The following is a 19,207-nucleotide window of genomic DNA, read 5'->3' as shown; positions in this document are numbered from 1 at the left end:
AATGTGTCACTATGAACCGTTAACCTTGAGTCTGCGGGACAGGGCATGGCAATGGGCTGGCGGAGACACTGGTGGCAATTACTTTTCATTAGACGCTCTTGTACCTTTTGCACCTTGTCCCATGTTTAAAAAATAATTTGAAAAATTATGCTGTGGAAAAAGTGATACCACTGGTCAATGTTTATGACTTATTGTAATATGAAAAAAATTATTTTTTTCAGAGCATCTTATTTTACATCTGCATAGAAAAAGAGGACAGGAATATAATAAAATATAGGACAGGAATAAATGCAGAACAGGAATAAAATAAAATATTAAAAGTCGCTCACTAGTGGGATTTCTGGTGAATTTCACTTTCTCCGTTGGGCTCTTTGAGATTTTGCAAAAGTTTTGCTTAAAAAAAAAGATTTTATTTATTTTCAGAGAGAGGGAAAGGGAAGGAGAAAGAGAGAGAGGAAAACATCAATGCGTGGTTGCCTTTCACAGGCGCCCTACTGGGGACCTGGCCCTCAGCCCAGGCATGTACCTGACTGGGAATCAAACCTCGACGCCTTGTTTTGCAGGCCTGAGCTCAATCCACTGAGCTACACCAGCCAGGTGTTTTTTGTTTTTTGACTATTGGAATTAAAGTTATCAACAAAAACTACAAGTCCTGGCAGACGTCGCGCCCCCGGCTTTTGAAGACCGGCCTTCCCCGGGCACAGAGACCGCTGGGATTTGTAGTCCAGCCTCAGAACCAAGGTGGGACGCCTAGTACCGGCACAGATGACAGAAGAGGGAATCTTTGCCATTCTGACCAATGGACGGCGAACACTGAACCTGAGTGGCGCGCGCGAAGCCAATGGATTAGCCGCTCTGTGTGAGTGACGAGTATTTTAGCCTACGGACGCATCGTGAGGCGGGGTGGGGTGCGGCGTCCGTAGTGCGAACCATGGGAGGCGGCTGGTGGTGGGCTCGGGCCGCCCGCCTGGCCCGACTACGCTTCCGGGGGGCGCTGCTGCCGCCTCCGCGGCCCCGGAGCGGGGGCGCCCGGGGGTCTTTCGCCCCGGGCCACGGCCCCCGCGCCGTGGCTTCGCCGCCTCCCGTGTCCGAACTGGACCGCGCGGACGCCTGGCTCCTCCGGAAGGCGCATGAGACAGGTCTGGGGCTGGGGTGAGGGTGGTCCCCGCCGGCAGACGGGGCTCGGGACAGCGGAGCATTCCGCGCTTGCGAGTCAGAGAAGGGGGTGGGGCGTCTGCTGGAAACAGGGCCCCGGCACCGGAGGAAGGGCTTCCGTATACTCGCAGGGAAGCGCCGGCTGCAAGAGCGCAGTGTGTCTGCAAAGGAGAAGGGCTTGCGGATGGGACGGGTTAGTGGGGTGCAGTAGGGGTCGGGGAGGCTGGTCTGGCTAGGACAGGCAGCCTGATGGAATTGTGCAGTCCGGACGAGAGAGGCTTCCGAAGAGGGCTAAGGGCCGGGAAATTGTGTACAGGAGGGGTCCTCCTTGAAAGAGCCACTTGGGATTGAAGAGGCGACCACTCTGCATAAGGCGGGAGTACGGATCCCCACAGATGAGGGCGAAGTTTTTGATTGGAGGAGGGAACAACCAATAGTAGAAAAGCTATGGGATGATTGGAGGGCGAGGTGATCCAGGCTGCAGGGGGCGGGGCCTCACGTCAGGCTTGGAGAGGATGGGGTGTCTCGATACAGAATGGTGTAGGGGTGGGGGATTTGTAACCCAGCTAGCCCGTTAGCGTCAACACCTGGGACTTGAACGGATGTGAATGACATCAAATCTGGGCAGGGGGCACAGTTTGTGTCAGGAGGTCTGAGAAAGAAGTGAGGGCAGCCTGTGGGGATACACATATGGGGAGGAGGTGGACCAAGATGACCTCTTGGAGTTTTCCTGTTCTCAGATTTAGGTTCTGCAATTTCGGCCCTAGATCCTCCGCTAGATTCTGCGGACTTGAATTATTCAGTGTTGCAGAGTTTGGGGAAAAGGGGCTCAGAGATGGAGACCAGAAAGGGTTTGGGGACATAGGGTTGGGGGGGGGGGCGGACATGGTGGGAATCTGGAGCAGGATGGGGTGGTGGGATTAGAAGCCCCTCAGTTTGACTGTCTGGACTGAGGGGCTTTGGGGGCAGGGTTTGGGCTGATGCTAATTTCTCCTTCCTCTCCCACCTCCCTCCAAGCCTTCTTGTCCTGGTTTCGAAATGGCCTCCTGGCATCTGGCATCGGGGTCATCTCCTTCATGCAGAGTGACATGGGTCGGGAAGCTGCCTATGGTGAGTGCAGATCCCCACTCTTGCCCTCGCTCCACCAACTGGGGAATGCATAACCCCCTCCCTGGTGAGTGTAGATTTCCTCCTGCCCCATTCCCCGCCCCCAGCAGTAAGTGAAGAACCCCTCCTTCTTCCCCCACCAGAACCTGTTTCACCCTCACTTGTGTTGACCTTCCACCTCCCCACCCCACCTCCATTTTGTGGGCACTAGACCCCCCCCAGAGCGGGTGGCTCAGGGCATGGCTATGGGGCTGCCCCTCTAATCTGACTTGTGAGCAAAGATGAGGACAGTCCAGCCCCTGCCCCTCTAACCCTGTCTTTGCTCTCAGACCAGCTCCCCCCACCTCTAAGTCTTTGATACCCCTCTGATACCTTCTCATGCCTGGTGACCTTGGCTCTGTACCACCCCTGACCCCTGCTCTGCCCTTGAGTTTGCCCCATCCCCGCTGTAAGTCCACCTTAGTCCACTGACCCTGCTCTGTCTCCAGGATCCCACCCCCCAGCTCAGGACCCTGGGCTCTCCCCTGCTTTGACTCTGACTTTCACCCTCTCCCACAGGCTTCTTCCTGCTGGGCGGCCTGTGCGTGGTGTGGGGTGGTGCCTCCTACGTGGTGGGCTTGGCCGCGCTGCGGGGGCCCATGCAGCTCTCGCTGGGGGGCGCAGCCGCAGGTGTGGGCGCCGTGCTGGCCGCTGGCCTGCTCTGGGCATGTGCTGTCGGCCTCTACATGGGCCAGCTGGAGCTGGACGTGGAACTGGTGCCGGAGGATGATGGGACAGCCACCGCAGAAGGCCCCGACGAAGCTGGCCGGCCACCGCCCGAGTGAGCAACAGGGCCACGGGCAATGGCCGGTCGACGGCTGGCCCAGCCCCAAGAACCAGGACATTAAAACCTGACCCTCCCCTCGCTCCCAGCAGTGGTTCTTGTGACGGGGAAGACTGGGCCTTCGGGAGGCGGGAGGGGGAGGGAAGGGGTGGCAGGGAGGAGGGAGGAGCTCCATGATCCCCAGAGACCGAGCTGTAGTTGGGGAGCAGGTCTTTAATTATGAAAGTGCCCCGATGGGGCCAAGAGCCCTGTTTCCTTACTCCCTCAGGGGCCAGTGCCTGCCCCCCGAGCCCAGCTCTGTAGGAGGCTGTCCCAGGCATCAGTCCCCCTTCCGCTGCACCCTGGTGCCTGTGGGCCCTGGGTAGGGCAGGCCCAGAGGTGGGTAGAAGGCCTCTGGGAAGGCGGGCCCCGGGCCCAGCCTCTGCAGGTGCGGGTACATGAGGCCCAGCTCCGTGGGGCCGTAGCGGATGGTGCTGGGTGTGCACAGGCCCCGCATGACAGGAGGCAGGAAGCCTGCATGGAGCAGAGAGGGTGGGGGGTCCCCGGGAGACACGAGGCCCCAGGGCCGCACGAGGTCCTGCTTCAGGGCCCCTGTCCGGATGACCGACGTGAACTCGCGCCGCGGTGGGGCTGGGTGGCCAGTCGGCTCCTCGTCCCCACTGTCCTCTGCGTCTTTCGTCCCCCCCCAGCCAGGCTCTACTTTGATGCCTTTGCCCTGGGCCTGGGGGGCCTCGTCCTTGTCCGGGGGGGCAGCCTGCTTCCCTTGCACCGGAGGCACTGGGTCTGAAAGAGGATTTTGAAGGGCGCTGTGTGTGCGTCCCCAGCCCTCTGTCTATCCGCCTGTGGAACGAAGCTGAGCTCAGTGGGTCTCCACCGGGGGTGGGGTCCCCCAGAGGACATTTGGCTCTGTCTGCAGACGACGGGTTCTGGTTGTCACAATTGGGGAGGATGCTGCTAAGCGCCCTGCAATGCGCTGGACGGCACCCCTGGCCAGGAGTTACGTGGAGCGGAGGCTGAGAAACCCCGTTCTAGACCGGCGCTCACAAGACTCTCTTCTGTGACCGCACCGCGCGGCCACATCTGCGCCACACAGCACATTGGCCACGCACTATGTGTGGCTACAGAGTGCCTGCAGTGTGCTGAGTACACCAGGGGACCTGGATTCTTAGCTTTAATGTAAGTAGCCGGCCACACGTGGCTAGTGGCTTCTGGACTGGACAGTGCGGGTCCCAGGGGTCACACGGTAGAGCCTCCCAGGGGCCGGGGTGGGAGGCAGGCTCACCTGTGGGTTCCGGCTCTGGGCTGGACGTGTCCTCACGGGCCGTGCCAGCTGGCAGCTGGAAGGCGTCCAGAGGTGTCTGGCCGCCCTCAGGGTGGCTGGGGCGAGACAGGTCGGGTGGGGAGCCAGGGTTCCTGGGTAGGGGCAGACGCCCCTCGGCCCCCCAGTCCTGTGGGTGCAGACTTCCCCTCCCGCTCTGAGTGTTGAACACCCCGAGAGACTTGTGCCTCATGGCCGGACCCCCAGATTGCAAGCTGGCTTCTACCCCAGATCGACCCCATCTCCTGAGGCTAGACCTGCGGCATGGTCCCTGAATGCCACTACCTGGGTGTCCCCCAGGCACCTCATGCTCACCTGGCCTCAGTGTCTTCCCTCTGAACTGCCACTCTTCTCAGGCCTGGGGCCAGGCCCAGCAAGGCCCGAGTCCTAGGCCCCCACAGGTGGCCGCTGCGCTCCTCCCTGCAGGGCCTGGCATCTCCCAGGGTCCGCCCCAGCCTCCCCACAGTCCCCTAGCCCCTGTCTTGCCCCTTAGACTGTCCTCTCCACTGCTGCCAGAGGGGTCTTTACAAAAGGCAGATTTGAGCCCTGGCTGGTGTGGCTCAGTGGATCGAGTGCCGGTCTGTGAAACTAAGGGTCGCCAGTTTGATTCCCAGACAGGGCACATGCCTGGGTTGCATGCCAGGTCCCCAGTAGGGGGCAAGTGAGAGGCAACCACACACTGATGTTTCCCTCCCTGTCTTTCTCCCTCCCTTCCCCTCTCTCTAAAAACAAATAAAATCTTTTTTTTAAAAAAGGCAAATCTGACCATGACCCTCTCCAGCTTTAAACACTGCTGTGCTCTCCAGTGCCCAGGTGCAGGGTCCAGACGCTCAGCCTGCGCCCAAGGTGGCCCCACCCCGGCCTGGCTGGGAGTGCCACCCACTTCCCGCACCTCTCTGCCGCGTGCAGCAAGGATGCTCCACTTCCAGGCCTTGGCCCTCTCTGTCCCCCACTCCCCCTCCTCTCTTCGACCCCTCCCAGAGGCCCTCCCTGAGGACCCCCCACCCCAAGGTGGGGAGAGGCAGCAGAGGCTTCTGAAGGGGTGCCAGCTCCCTGCGGGCCGGGCGGGTGCAGCCCTCACCTGAGCACGTAGCTGACCCAGAGCACGTGGCGCTCCCCAGGGCTCTTCCCGTTCACAGCCACCGTGGCCACGGATTGCAGCCACACGAAGCCCCCGGCACGCTGCAGCCAGCGGTAGTACCCGGTCATCACCTGGCCCTTGTCCAGCACTGGGCCCAGCCCAGGGACAGGAGGGACCAGAAGGGGTGGGCATGAGACAAAGAGATAGGAGGACAGGAAGAGATAGGCAGAGGGAGGTGAGACAGATGGACAGGAGAGGGGGAAGGGGCAAGAGGTGGATGGGGAGATGGGCAGAGAGGAGATGGAGAGAGGGAAGTGCAGAGATGGGAGCAGGTGCAGGGGGGGAATGGGGGACAGGTGCAGAGGGGAATGGGGGGCAGGTGCAGGGGGGAGATAGGGGACAGGGAAGCAGAGGGCGGGGAGAAGACAAAGGGAACAGCAGCACAGAGGGAGACAGAGCTAGAGTGAGAAAGGCCTGGAGCTAATGCGGCACCTGGACTTTTTAAGGGCGGGTCAGAGGCCCCACAGCCAACTCCTACCCCCGCCCCCCATCCAGGCGCTGCTCAGAGCTCCCGGCCACCCTCCTGTGCTGAGCTGCTACCAGGAGCGGCTGTTTTGGCCCTGAAGTGGGCGGGACTTCCAGGGAGCAGGGCACTGGGGGTACTGAAGTCTGGAATGGCAGGCAGGAGGCAGGGGTAAGGGTTCTCACGGTCCAGGTGGCTTTGGCGGATCCTGGCCGCGTCCTGTCCGTGGACAAACTGGTAGCAACTGCGGCCCACCAGCTCCGAGGGCCCCAGGTCCATGTGGTCACTGACTCTAAAGGCGGGGGCGACAGGGAGCAGGAGTGGAGGCCCAGGGGTGGGGAAAAGAGGCAGGGCTGGCTCTGGAATCACCTAGGGTCACCACTCTTACTCTGGAGTGCTCTGAGCCTCAGTTTCCCCCTCTACAGAATGGCTGCAATAATGTCTGTCCCCAAGTGGTTCTAGGCACGCGAGCAGAGGGCGCCCCTGGACGTGGGTACCGTCTCACCAGTTCACTATTTCCCCTTCCTCGCTGTGTGGCGCAGGAGAAAGAGTGGATGAGAGACGAGGGGCCGGAGAGGCCAGAGAGATGGGATCGGGGAGGAGCAAAGGTCCACTCGGGGAGCCCCCATGGGCGCGCTCGCACCTCCTCCATGTGCAGTCCTCCACCCCGAAGGCCCCATCTGGTCCTCGCGCCTTCCTTCCCTTCCCCTCCGCTGCTCTGCGGCCCCCATGGCTCCCCAGCATGCACGCTCAGCTCTCCCATGTGCCCCCTTCCTCCCGCCTCAGCGTTACCCCCGCTACCTGCTCTCACAAGCCAGGATGGTGAGGCCCAGGCTGAGGCGGAAGACGATCGTGTGTCCATGCAGCGGCAGCTCAGCCAGGGGGGCTGGGGGCAGCGTGTGGCCAAGGGCCACAAGGCCCAGTGCACGTGCCCGGAGGCGACCGGTCACGTGTATGACCTGCAGATGGTGGGTGGGCGTGGTTGGAGGAGGGGCCAGGCAGGAGCACCTTAACCCACTAGGACGCTGGGCTCTTGCTGTCACCCACCAGCACAGGGACACAGCTGGCAGGAATGCAGGAGCCCCCCCCCCCACACACACATCTGGCGAGGGGAGGAGGGGATGCAGGAGTCAGAGGCTGGGGCCAAAGAGCTCACACCCACCTTGTACCCCGAGGCCTTGACATGCAGACCCCGTTTGGTGAGCGTGGATTTCATGCGAATGAAGAAGGAGCGCTCCTGGACCCCAGAGGAGGGGGCCACCTCGGTGGGGCTGGCCTCTGGGGCAGAGAGTGAAGGAAAGTTAGGGGCTCAGGACGGGGAAACACACATAGACGCCCCTCCCCGCTGCCTGCAGAGCTCGCCAGACCGGGATCATGGCCACAGATACTCAGAGACCCACTTAATGGCCCTACAAGCTCACTGACAAGGCACCCTAACCTCCCCTCACAGCAGCCGCAAGCCGGGGCTTTCTGAAGCTCATCTCTGACCCTGTCCTTTCCTGTCCTGAAGCTGCCGTGGCTCCACAGGACTCAGAACCTGGGCAAGAGCTGCCTCCTACTGCCATTGTTTCTAGCTATGACCTCTGGGTCTCAGATCAGACATCCGGGAAGCCCTCTGTGACCCCCCGGGCTGGGTCAGACACTCTCGGGGGTCTTCTACCACAGCCCTGCCCGTGCTGAGGATGGGTCAGCCTCCCTCACTAGACTGTGAGCCGTGGGAGGGAGGGGTTGGGGCTGCTGTCACTACTGTGTCCCCAGCCCTGCGCAGCACAGAGCTGGGCACAGAGCAGGGCCCCAGAGTGTAGCAACAGATAAGACAAACACAAGTTAGTCTGCAAAATCCCGTGGTGCAGCTGTACATATGCTCACACCCAGATGACCTGTGCCTCAGACGGAGGTGCAGACACACCCACAGACCCATTCACATCCCAAACATCCCCCCAAACTTGTGATCGCTGCTGACAACTCAGATGGTTTTGGTGTAAAGCAAACCCCATATGAGAAAACCTTATTTACAGGGAAGGTAATCTCACAGTCCCCTAAAGATCTCAGAGCTAAAAGGAACATTCAGAATAGCCTCCAACACCCTCCCTCCTCAGCACAGAGTGGAATTTTCCATTGGAGAGAGGGCTGAGGAGCTTGGATCCCGATCCCAGACAAACCTGGGCTGCAGTCCAGCTCCTCGGCCTCCAGGCCTGTGACCTGGGACACCCGACTTAACCTGGCTGCGCTCGGCCTCAGTTTCCTCCTCTGTAAAGTGGACAGACTAGGAGGCCCTGCCTTGTGGGACTATGCTTAGGATCCAATGAAATCATGTACTTAGAGTCACAGCACACTCGAATGCCGTGTGAGTGGGCGCTATCCTTATTTACAAGGGCTGGTTCTATCTGTCACCCACAGGCAGCCAGAGGGCTCTTTTAGAAGCTCAAAACTGGGGGATCCAGGCAGTCTTAGGGAACCAAATCTTCCTGCCTCAGTTAAGACTCTGGTTCATTTTGCAAAAACTTGCTTTGCACAACTCTAAGGAGAGTGGGGTTTGTATACATGAAACATAATTGGATACACCATACCGGGTGTTTCCTGATCAGGCCTCATTCTTTGGGGGCCCTTGGAATTACCGATCTCAGGGGTATCAGCAAGCGAGGAGGAAGATGAGGAGGAGGAGGAAGAGGAAGGGATGGAGGGTGGAGTGGGGGGCCCCGGGGTCCGGGTCCGCAGCCCCAGTTGCTCCAGCACCTCTGAGTGGTCCCCAGGATGGATGTAGTCGAAGACGCTGCTGCCCGTAAGCTCCACCTGCCGGCGAAGGAGGGGGAATGCAGGGGCGGGTGAGGTGCGCGCGCAGCCTCTCACCCGCCGGGTTGACCACCGGTTTGTTAGCCCACAAGCAGGAATGCTTCAGGACGGTCTTGTGTTTTCATCAGAATTTTTTTTTAAGTTTTCTTTAAAGGAGGAAGCAAACCTGGGCTCTTCCCGTGCCCTTCCCACTTCAAAGCCAGTGATTATTAATGATTTTCCGCCCTTGCCTACTCTATCAAGAAGCTGTGCAGGGAGTTGGGGTGGGGCGGGGTCAGAGTCTTGATCTTACAGCAAACACCTGTGCCTGTGGACGAATCACAGGCCGTCCCAACAGCAATGAAATTCAAGATACAAGGAAAAGAATGGTTTTCTAACTCTTTAACGAGCGAGAACCTTTGCATTAGACAGAGTTTTACGTTCGACTCATCACCCCCGCCCCCAAATCTTGCAGCAGCCCCCTGCTGGCCCCAGCTCCCCCAGTCCAGGCCCCCGTGTTCTCGCTGCTGCGTTCCTGCCTTGGCACCCTCACTGGTCTTCCGGCTTCCAGTCCCCGCTCAACTGGGGACCCCTCCCTAAGTTTCTCACCCGACCGAGGCCCTCCTCCTCTCAGAGACCTCCCATGGCTCCCGCTGGCCCAGGGCTGGTGTCACCCCTCGAACCCATCCCCTTCGTTAAACCCTTCCCACACCAGCTTCAAGCCTTTCCTCCACTCTTTCTCCCTCTCTTTCTCTTGTCCATCTTCCCCTTCCTGAGCAGTCTTCCTCTGCCAGAAATCTCCAGCAACCCACTGAAAAACCTGCTCACAAAGGCCAAATACCGAAGCACTCAATTTTCTAAATGTACCATTTGCCAAAATCTCTCTAAGAACACTGGTAGCAATTTGCATTTGGATGGATTGGCAAGGCCTAGAGGCCACAAGGAGCCAGGACGCCAGATAGAGGCGATAGGGGATCTGTTTTATTTTGTATTTTTAAGATTTTATTTATTTATTTATTTATTTGTAGAGAGAGTGGAGGGAAGGAGAAAGAGAGGGAGAGAATCATCAATGTGAGAGATACATCAATGGGTTGCGTCTTGCATGCTCCCATCTGGGGAGCCTGGCTCACAGCCCAGACATGCGCCCTGACTGGGAATTGAACCAGCGACCTTCCTGTTTGTAGGCCAACACTTAGAGCTTTCAGACACCACAGAAAACCTTCCAAAGCTTGAGAATCCTAAGCCCTTCCTATACAAACTGTTGTAATCCTATACGAATTCTTGTTAAGAAGAAACAAGTTTTGGCAAATATGGTGCCTTTTGGCCACCACTCACTGGCAAACTGATCTTTCTGCTAATTTGTTTCCTTTCTGCTAATTGACCTTGACTTCGAAAACCCTCTACTGCCTGTGAAGAGGAGCCATGTTGGATGCCACGTGGAGTGCCAAGGCACCCGCTTTGGAAACCAGAGATCTGTTTTTCATGCTGGTTGGAGAGAGGAGGGGCATGCATGGGCCGCCAAGGGAGGTGTAGGCTGCCAGGGTCCAGGCGGTCTGCTGAGGGTCCTTACCTGTGAGAGGCCCAGATAAATGGAGACGGTCTCTGAGATGTAGAGGAACTTCCCCTCCTGGTTCAAGGCAAATACAAAGCCATCCAGGGACTAGAGCGGGAGAGACAGGGAGTGGGGAGAGAAGAGCCTGGCTCTGAAATCTTACGTTTGCCTAGAATGGATTTTTTTATTGAGGGGAAGACGGGACTTCGGTCGCCCTGGGAAGAGGAAGGCACCCCCAGCATCCGCCTCCCAGTCCTGGTGCTCTGGGTGGGATGGATGCCGGAGAAAAGGGTGCAGTTCCCAGAGGATGGCCACCAGGTGGCAGCAAGGAGCAGTAGGTAAGGAAGGGGCCTCACCTGCAAGATGTGTCCTCCCAGGTGCTGCTCGAAGACTTCGGAGACCAGTGCCACGGGGCCCCTGCGGCCTGGGGCTGGGGGCAGAGGGAGAGGTGAGGCCAGGGCCTGCGTTCTAGCTGGCCCTGGCCTTCTCGGAAGGACCCTAGGGAGCCAGGCTACAAATTTCTTCTCTTCCCCTGTCTTATGGCCATCCTGGGGTGCTGAGGGGCCCTGGACCCTGTGGGAGAGAGACCTGGGATGTGGGGAGGAGCGAGAGGGGCAGAGGCAGGCCAGAAAGACAGAGAGATGCCAGGGGATGCAGAAAGGGATTCATTCATTCATCCATCCACCCATCTATTCATTCAGCAAACTATCCCCAAGCACCCACTGTGGGGCTGGGTAGTGCTGGGAACAGTGAGGTGACCCAGACAACCTGGTCCTGCCCTCCGGGAGCACCCAGACCAGGGACACCTGAAGAAGTAAAAAACGAACAAAATACAGAATTATCACCTGTGGCCAGTGCTATGAAGAATCAAAGAGCTTGTGTGAATGAAGGGGATGGGGTAAGGCCTGTTGAAGGGGGCAGGGCGGTTGAGCGCAGACCTGAAGGCTGAGGAAGAGGCAGAGAGGAGACTGGACAGGAGAGAAAGAAGCACACAGAGACAGAGACAGAGAGACACACACACAGAGACAGAGAGAGACTGAGAGGCAGAGAGACTGAGAGACAACGACACAGAGAGACCAACAGCTAGACAAAGAAACACAGAGAGATATAAAGGAGTAGAGGAAGAGATGAAAGACATTAGAACTCAACAAGAACCTAGTTCAAAAGGTGGGCAAAGGACTTGAATAGACATTTCTCCAAACAAGATATACAAACGCCCAATAAGCACATGAAAAGATGCTTAAACTCATTAGTCATTAGCAAAATGCAAATCAAAACCACAGTGAGAGCCCTGGTTGGTGTGGCTCAGTGGATTGAGTGCCAGCCTGAGAATCCAAAAGTCTGCTGGTTCGATTCCCAGTCAGGGCACGTGTCTGGGTTGTGGACCAGGTCCCCGGTTGGGGCCGTGCGAGAGGCAACTAATCATGTATCTCCCACACATCAATGTTTCTTTCCCTCTCTTTCTCCCTCTGTCCTCCTCTCTGTAAAAATAAATAAAATCTTTAAAAAAAAGTGAGAGACAACTTCACCCCTACTAGGATGGCTAGGAAAAAAGCCCAGAAAAGAAGTGTGGATGTGGAGAGGGTGTGGAGAAACTGGACCCCCCACACCCTCGCCCCGCACACTGCTGGCAGGAATGCCGATGGTGCAGCTGCCCTGGAAAACAGTGCGGTGGGTTCATGTTAAACACAGAATTACCGGCTGACCCAGCAATCCCACTTGTAGGCTCACACGTATGCCCAAACGAATGGAGAACACGCTCTCACAATTACTTGTATGTAGATGTTCACGGCAGCATTATCCCTAACAGCCCAAAGGTGGAAACAATCCAAACGTCCATTAACTGATGAATGGGTAAGCCAAATGTGCTGTACCCAGAAAATGGAATATTAGTTAGCAATGAAAAGGGATGATGCAGCAATCCGCACTACGACTTGGGTGAACTTTGAGAACATTGTGCTAAGTGACAGAAGGGAGACACGAGAGGCCACACGTTGTATGGTTCCATTTATATGAAATGTTCAGAATAGAGAAACCCATAGAGACAGAAGGCAGACCGGTGGTGGCGGGGGGCTGGAGCTGGGGTGGGGGGAGGGGGGAGTGGCTGCCAATGGGTACAGGGTTTTAGGGTGAAAAAGTTTGAAACTAGACAGAAGTGAGGGTTGCTTGACATAGTGAATGTCCTAAATGCCGCTCAACTGAACACTTTAAAATGGAGAATTTTGCCCTGGCTGTGTAGCTCAGTGGATTGAGCACAGGACTGTGAATCAGAGGGTCACCGGTTCAATTCCCCAGTCTGGGCACATGCCTGGGTTGTGGGCCAGGTCCTCAGTTAGGGGCATGAGAGGCAACTACACACTGATGTTTCTCTCCCTCTCTCTAGAAATAAATAAAATCTTTTAAAAAATGGTGAATTTTGTGTTATAAATTTTACCTCAATAAACAACGTTTTTTTAAAGAGGTAGGGACCAAGACTTGCATAGACATAGGAATGGAGACAAAGACAGAGAGACACAAAGACACAGAGACACAGAGACAGAGGGACACAGAGGGAACGAGGTGCACGGACAGACACGGAGAAAGGGGCGGGGAGCTGCTGATGGCCAATGAGACAGAGATCCCCTGGTCCAGCTCCAGGCCCCTGGCTGAGGGCTCCAGGCGTCCACGCTGAGGTCATGGACCCTGTTCCCACCCAGGAACCCCTCCTTGATCCTGTGGAGAACGACCCCTCAAGGGCCCGGTGCCCAGCCTGGGGAGCTCCGTGAAGGACTTGGCGACCTCAAGAGTCCCAAGCGCCTTGCTCTTGCAGGGCTGGGTCCAGGTCGTGTCCGGTCCCAAGGCTGTCCCTCCCTGGCTGTGCTCCCTGGAACCAGCCACTGCGTCTCTCTGTGCCTCAGTTCCCTCCTCTGTCAAGTGGGTTTGGTAAGAGCGCAGCCCTCCCAGGCTTGTTGAGCATTCCGTCAGCATAAGCAACTTCTAGAAAGGGCCTAGGGCGGGCGGCCTGGCCCACAGCAGGTGCGGGGAAACACGGAGCTAGCACGAGTATTAATAGTGTGATTACTATTGTTATTTCCAGGCCATCAAAACACCAGGCGGAGAAGAAACCCCGCCCCTCCCCCAATCAGGGAGCAGCCCCGGGGCCCCGCCCCGCCCCCGACGTCTAGGCCACGCCTCCTGCCCCCAGCGCTCCCGACGTCCTGCGGCTGATACCTCCCTTTCCCACCCTCGCCTGGAACTCCAGGAACAGTGACTGGGGGCGGGGGGTGGTTAATGGGGACCCCTCCCCCGAGATGCAGCGCGAACCAGCCGGGTGACAGGCGGGAACAATGCTGCTTGCTAATTGTTGCAATTTTCCCCTGTCATTTTTGCTAATTCCTTCATTTTCCCTCTCAGAGGATCAGCCCAGGTCACACTGAACGGCTGCAATTAACGTCGTTAATGGGCACGCCGGGGCGGGGCGGGCGGGGGTGGTGGTGGGTAGGGCTCAGCCACTGGCTCTTCCTCCGAACACCCGGCCTGTCCCCCAGGACAGGGAGCCCTGGGGTCTGTCCCCATCACTGACTCGTGCGTCTTACCACCCCCAGGCTCTCCCTTCCCAAATCCTCCAGTCCCCCAACTCCTGCCCCTGTGTTTCCTCCTCTCCTCCCCAAATGCCTCAACTCCTCTGTCCCCCACATTGGTCACTCCCCTATCTGCCCCCTCATTGCGACCACATCTGGCCCCTCCTCATGTCCAGTCCCCAGCCGTCACTCGCTCATTCAACAGACATTTGCTGCTTCTTGTTGGAGCTCGGCTCTGCTGGGGAACAAAAACTGTCCCAGTCACGCCATCCCTTACAGACTGGGGACTGGAGGCTTCTCCCAGGCCTAAGGGGTTCCCCTCCCACTCCCATTCTCAATCAACCGGAGGGATTTGCTGCTGGGGGTTGGGGGGCAGAGAGGGAGATGTGAGTGGGGAGAAAGGGCTGGGCATCAGAGGTCTGAGAGGGGGAACCGCCCCACCAACCAGAGTTCCTGGGCCTCCACTGCCCTCAGCCTCATCTATAAAGTGGGTCCAGGGATAGAGCCACAGTGCAGAGCTGTGCACAGGGTCAGCGCCTCATTCCTGAGTCCCACCACCATTTTTATCAGGGTTAGGAGGGATGACCCATGTTACTCGGTGGTGTTACGACACTATCTCTGTCCTTCTGGGAGTTCCTTACCCTGCACCTTGACCTCCTCTGTCTCTCACACCTGTGGCCATTTTCTGCAAGTCCTACAGGCAGGGTAGTGGCTCGAGGTATCACCTCAATTCCACCACCTGTCACCCCATAGCCCCCACACTGGTGGTCTAGCTGCCCTGCCTGCCACCTGGACCTCTGCTCTCGCCTCCTCATGGGGTTCCCTGCTCCCACCTGCACCCACAGCCCCGTGGCCCCCATCTCACTCTGGGAAACAGACAAAGTCCTTGCCATGGCCCACGAGGCCCTGCAGGGCCCACCCGCTGCTGACCACTCCTTCACTCACTCCTCTGCAGACTTTCTCACCCCGGCAAGCTGGCTGCAGCCTGCCTCAGGGCCTTTGCACGTGCTGCTCTTCTAGCTGTTGGCTTTTAAAGGTTTTATTTATTTTTAGGGAAGGGAGGGAGAAAAAGAGGGAGAGAAACATCAATGTGCAGTTGCTTCTCACGCACCCCTCACTGGGAACTAGCCCACAACCCAGGCATGTGCCCAGACTGGGGAATCGAACCGGCGATGCTTTGGTTTGCAGGCTAGTGCTCAATCCACTAAGCCATACCAACTCTTCTAGCTCTCCTCATAGCTTGCTTCCTCACCTCCTTCCAGTCTCAGTTCAGAGGTCACTTTCTCAGACAGCACACACCTGACCTGTGGATTAAGATGCCACCCTTTCTGCCCTCATCCCATTCCATGTCATCCAGCTGTGGGAGTGAGTTTTTACCGTGTCCTAGACTCAGGAAACAGGGTGCTGTGGGGAGAGACATCCGACAAATAAGAGAAATAAGAAATAGTGTCAGGTGATAGTGCTATGGAAAGATATAGGGCAGGAAAGGAAGACAGGGAATGCTGGGCAGTTGCTGAGTTCAGCAGAGTGGTCAGGGAAGGCTTGCAGAAGGGCTGTCACTCAGAGGGAAGGGAGGGCCTGTGCAAAGGGCCCCGGGCGAGGGCCTGCTTTCCTGGACCACGGCAAGGTGGCTAGTGTGGGAAGGGGAGGGGGCGTTTAAAGAGGTGAGACCGGTGCCCTGGCTTGCGTGGCTCAGTGGATTGAGAGCCAGGCTGTGAACCCAAGGGTCTCCAGTTTGATTCCCAGTCAGAGCTAGTGCCTGGGTTGCAGGCCAGGTCCCCAGTAGGGGGCGCGTGAGAGGCAACCACACATTGATGTTTCTCTTCCTCTCTCTCTTCCCTTCTCTCTAAAAAATAAATAAATAAAATCTTAAAAAAAAATAAATTGAGAAGCACAGCACGGCCTCCCTCCTCAGGTTTCTGAGGGGATTAAGTGAGTTAATTGTATATAGTACTCAGCAGTGTCTAACGTGCTGTATATTATTACTCTCACTATTATTATTTTTTAAATGTATTTACTGTTGCATGCATTTCCTTTTTATTTTTTTTTATTTATTGGTCAGAGAGAAAGGGGAAGAGAGGGGGAGGGGAAGAAGAGAGAGAGAGGGGGAGAGGGAGAGAGAGAGAGAGGGAGAGAAATCGCTTTGTTGTTCCACTTACCTATGCATTCATTGGTTGATTCTTGTATGTGTCCTGACCGGGGATCGAACCCACAACCTTGGCATATGGGGCTGCTGTAACCAACTGAGCTAGCCTGCCAGGGCCACTATTATTATTACTAAGGAGAACACGGGAGCCCCCTCCTCTTCAGAGAGGGGGAGGCTCAGTGCCTTGCTCTCTGACTTCTGCTACCACGTTGTCCTCAGTTTACCCATTTGAACTACAGGAGCACACACTCAGCCTCTTGTTGGGAGGCCCAGTGGAGCAGGAGATACCCCGGATTCCCTAATCTGGGGAGTACGGGAGGGAGTCTACACAATCCCCCCCTCTTCAGTGCCTGGCTCACAGGCAGGAGGTTGGTGAAGTCGGGGGTTTGGTCCCCTCAGTGCTGTGGCCTCGGTGAGCCCCTGGCCCCTCGACTGGCCCGCCCAGGCAATGCAGGGGGCGGGGGCGGGGGGGGGGGGCCTGGACGCCCGCGGGCTCTCGGTGCACCCCCGCTTCTCTGCCTGGGCTCTGGGACAATAGACAAGATGTTTATCCCCCGCCGCGCACATGTTGTTCGCGGTAATGACAGTAATCAGAGGCTCTAATGCCGCATTCTCTCGGTGCCAGTCAATTCGCCTAATTACCGCCTGGGAAGCCGGATTATTTAAATTTAAATGGTGATTTATTGCGGGCTTAATCAATGCTATTTTCTTTCCCCCTCCCCCCTGGGACGGGGGCAGAAGGGGAATTGGAAGCCCCCCAACCCCACGCTAAGGACACCTCTTCTTTGGGAGGGTGAGAGTGGCCCGGAGTCCCCTGTCCCTGTCACCTGCGACCTCAGATTAACACGATTCACTTTCTTCTAGTAATAAGAGTGAAGCAGTACTGCGGAAAAGAAAGGATAGCATTGCACTTGGGTGTATCTATCAGTAATAAAATCTGAATAATCTGAAAATATAGATATCTAATAAAAGTAGATATCTATATATATATCTGTGTTTTACATATTCTATATTTACATATTCTAGATTCTGTTTCTTTGGTTATTTGGTCCCTGTGTCTTGGCCACTAGGACGTCAGCCCGCGCGATGCAGGACTTCTATGTAGTCTGTCCGCTTCGGGCACACAGTAGATGCTCAATAAACCACAGCCCCCCCCCCCCCCCCCCGCCGCCAATGCCCTGCAGGGTCGCCACTGATAACAATAGTGACCACACACTGGTTGCTTGCTCCAGGCCAGGGTGGCCCCGGGTCTTTACACAGAGCTGCTCCTCAGGCCTCGGGGCTGGGGGGTGGGGGGGAGGAGGTTTCATCATGACTCTCATTTCACAAACGAGGCGCAGACAGGTGAGGTGACCCGCTGGGTCCCAATGGGGGAAGTGCTCCAGGGGGGACAGGGCCCCAGGTGACTCCGAAGCTCCCCCGTCTTACCTGCTATCTTATACTGTTTCCCTCCCGCTTTCCCAAACTGGGAATTCTGAGCCCGGAGTTACTGCGTTCCCTCTGGAGCCCCTCGGGTCTGGGGGCCGGGCGGGGCGGGGCGGGGGTGGGGTTTGTCCCTTGCGCCTCAGTAGGTGGGAGGCCTGGGTGGGTCCCCTCTGACCCGATCAGGGGACTGCGGGTCTCCTTTGCAATCATAATGATTCATCTCCTCTAATAAAAACGATAGCATTTACTAGTATCCCTGGTGTCGCCAGGCCCTGGATGAGGCCAGAGTTCCTGAAAGCTCCCCTACCTCCTGTGCCCGTTTTGCAGATGACTAAACTGGGGCCTGGCGAGTAAAAGCACCTGATACGCACACACAGAAGCTCTGACTCCAAACTCTATGCTCCCTCCGCGCCGTGGAGCTGGGCGAGCCTCCGGAAACCCTAGTCCTCTGCCCCCGGGGGAAGGCGCTGGGGCCCCAGTCACCGACCCGGGGCACCCCCGGCGCATGCGCACTCACCGAGGCCGGCGGGGGGCCCGGCGGCTCGCAGCCCCCAGGGCGGCGCCCCGAGCGCGGCGAAGCGGCGCAGGCGGAGGTAGGTGACGCAGAGCCTCACGATGGACGCCTTGTCTAGCTGGCTCGAGATGGCTCCGGGCAGCGGGAGCAGCTTGGCCAGCTCGAAGAACTCCAGGTTCTCTTTCCCGCGCCGCGAGCGCGCCGCGTTCCGGGACTTCTCCTTGCGCTGAGCCAGTAGGCTGGGCGGGAGGCGCGGAGGAAGAAGCATCAGCGGGGCCCCGGAGTTCGGGGGTGCGAGGCCTGGGGGAAGGGACCCCGCCTTTTGGGGCCTCAGGGACGGGCTGGGACGCTGGGAATGGATTCAACACTCTGGAGGTGGGGGCAGAGCCTGAGTGTGAATTCCACACCCGGCCGTGGGCACAGAACGTGGGGCGTCGGTAGTGGGGGGAGGAGAGGAAGAGGGGCGCGTCGAGGAGTGTTGGGTGTGACCCTGAGGCAGGGGCTGGGAACGCCACAAGTTGGCGTGGTGACAGAACCACGGCCGAGCGACTCTGGGTGAGAAATCCCGGCCCCCGGGAACGAATGGGGCAGAAGTGAGTGCCAGTTCTACCGGGACGCCGGCTCGGGGCAGGGCCAGGCCCGAGGGACGGGGCTTTGCTCACCAGGGTCCGGGCGCGGCCTTGACCATGAGCCCGGGCAAAAAGTCCCACGGGACGCTGCCACCACGACCGGCCCCGTATCTGACCTCTCCTCTGCCGCCCCCGCCGGGATAGGGGGCCGCCATCTCCGCGGGGACGCGCTCAGACGGGCTCGGAGCAGCCTGCGGGACTCGGGACCCGCGTCTTCTGAGGCGGGAAGGAACCGGAGGCAGTGCTCAGCGTCCGCGGAGGGTCCCGGGAGAACCGCTAGGGAAACTGAGGTCTGAGCGGAGCTCGGGGTCCCAGCAGGAGCTGGAGCCGGATGATGCCTCAGTTTCCCCTACCTGGAGGCCCCGCTACAGAGCCCGCAGCTCCCGCCCTGCTGCGGAGGCCCAGGCGAAGCTCAGGACACGGACGTGCCCCGCCGCCGCCTCCCCCGCGCCGCCCGCCAGCGCGCCCGCCTCACGCCCGCGCCGGGCCGGCTCCCGCATACCAATAGGCGCACGCGGCGCGCATACGGATCCGACCGGCCCGCGCGCTGCGTGCCAAGCATGCCCAAGCCCGGCGGGGGGCGGGAGCCTCGCCAGGGCCCA

The 19,207-nt window shown here is 58.1% G+C and overlaps 2 protein-coding genes across 2 annotated transcripts; one reads left to right on the top strand and one right to left on the bottom strand.

Annotated features, from left to right (window-relative positions):
- The first annotated feature begins 899 nt into the window (after positions 1 to 899).
- On the top strand, positions 900 to 3,168 carry TMEM160 (transmembrane protein 160). The gene is made up of 3 exons (XM_028529914.2): positions 900 to 1,139; positions 2,173 to 2,265; positions 2,821 to 3,168. Exons 1-3 carry the CDS (start codon positions 932 to 934, stop codon positions 3,084 to 3,086), a joined length of 567 nt encoding a protein of 188 aa, XP_028385715.1. The 5' UTR covers positions 900 to 931; the 3' UTR covers positions 3,087 to 3,168.
- A 169-nt stretch (positions 3,169 to 3,337) lies between these two features.
- On the bottom strand, positions 3,338 to 18,811 carry NPAS1 (neuronal PAS domain protein 1). The gene is made up of 11 exons (XM_028530284.2): positions 18,639 to 18,811; positions 17,980 to 18,215; positions 10,688 to 10,761; positions 10,350 to 10,439; positions 8,626 to 8,800; positions 7,170 to 7,285; positions 6,809 to 6,966; positions 6,193 to 6,299; positions 5,485 to 5,632; positions 4,368 to 4,462; positions 3,338 to 3,868 (listed from the first exon to the last, which is right to left on the bottom strand). The coding sequence occupies exons 1-11, from the start codon at positions 18,758 to 18,760 to the stop codon at positions 3,405 to 3,407; spliced, it is 1,785 nt and encodes a 594-aa protein (XP_028386085.1). The 5' UTR covers positions 18,761 to 18,811; the 3' UTR covers positions 3,338 to 3,404.
- Between the last annotated feature and the right edge of the window lie 396 nt (positions 18,812 to 19,207).

Source organism: Phyllostomus discolor, chromosome 12 (genome assembly GCF_004126475.2).
Source record: "Phyllostomus discolor isolate MPI-MPIP mPhyDis1 chromosome 12, mPhyDis1.pri.v3, whole genome shotgun sequence".
Taxonomy (NCBI): domain Eukaryota; kingdom Metazoa; phylum Chordata; class Mammalia; order Chiroptera; family Phyllostomidae; genus Phyllostomus; species Phyllostomus discolor.
The sequence above is the reverse complement of the archived record's forward strand: the minus strand, read 5'-3'. Positions and strand labels throughout refer to the sequence as shown.

Bases quoted from the DNA above. Each gene is read 5' to 3' on its own strand.
- TMEM160 (XM_028529914.2), top strand. From the start codon at position 932: ATGGGAGGCGGCTGGTGGTGGGCTCGGGCCGCCCGCCTGGCCCGACTA. The intron at 1,140-2,172 runs GTCTGGGGCTGG...CCTCCCTCCAAG, and splicing joins CCGGAAGGCGCATGAGACAG to CCTTCTTGTCCTGGTTTCGA. The intron at 2,266-2,820 runs GTGAGTGCAGAT...CCTCTCCCACAG, and splicing joins GGGTCGGGAAGCTGCCTATG to GCTTCTTCCTGCTGGGCGGC.
- NPAS1 (XM_028530284.2), bottom strand. From the start codon at position 18,760: ATGGCGGCCCCCTATCCCGGCGGGGGCGGCAGAGGAGAGGTCAGATAC. The intron at 6,300-6,808 runs GTAGCGGGGGTA...CCCCGCCTTTAG, and splicing joins ATCCTGGCTTGTGAGAGCAG to AGTCAGTGACCACATGGACC. The intron at 4,463-5,484 runs GTGAGGGCTGCA...GTCTCGCCCCAG, and splicing joins TGGGTCAGCTACGTGCTCAG to CCACCCTGAGGGCGGCCAGA.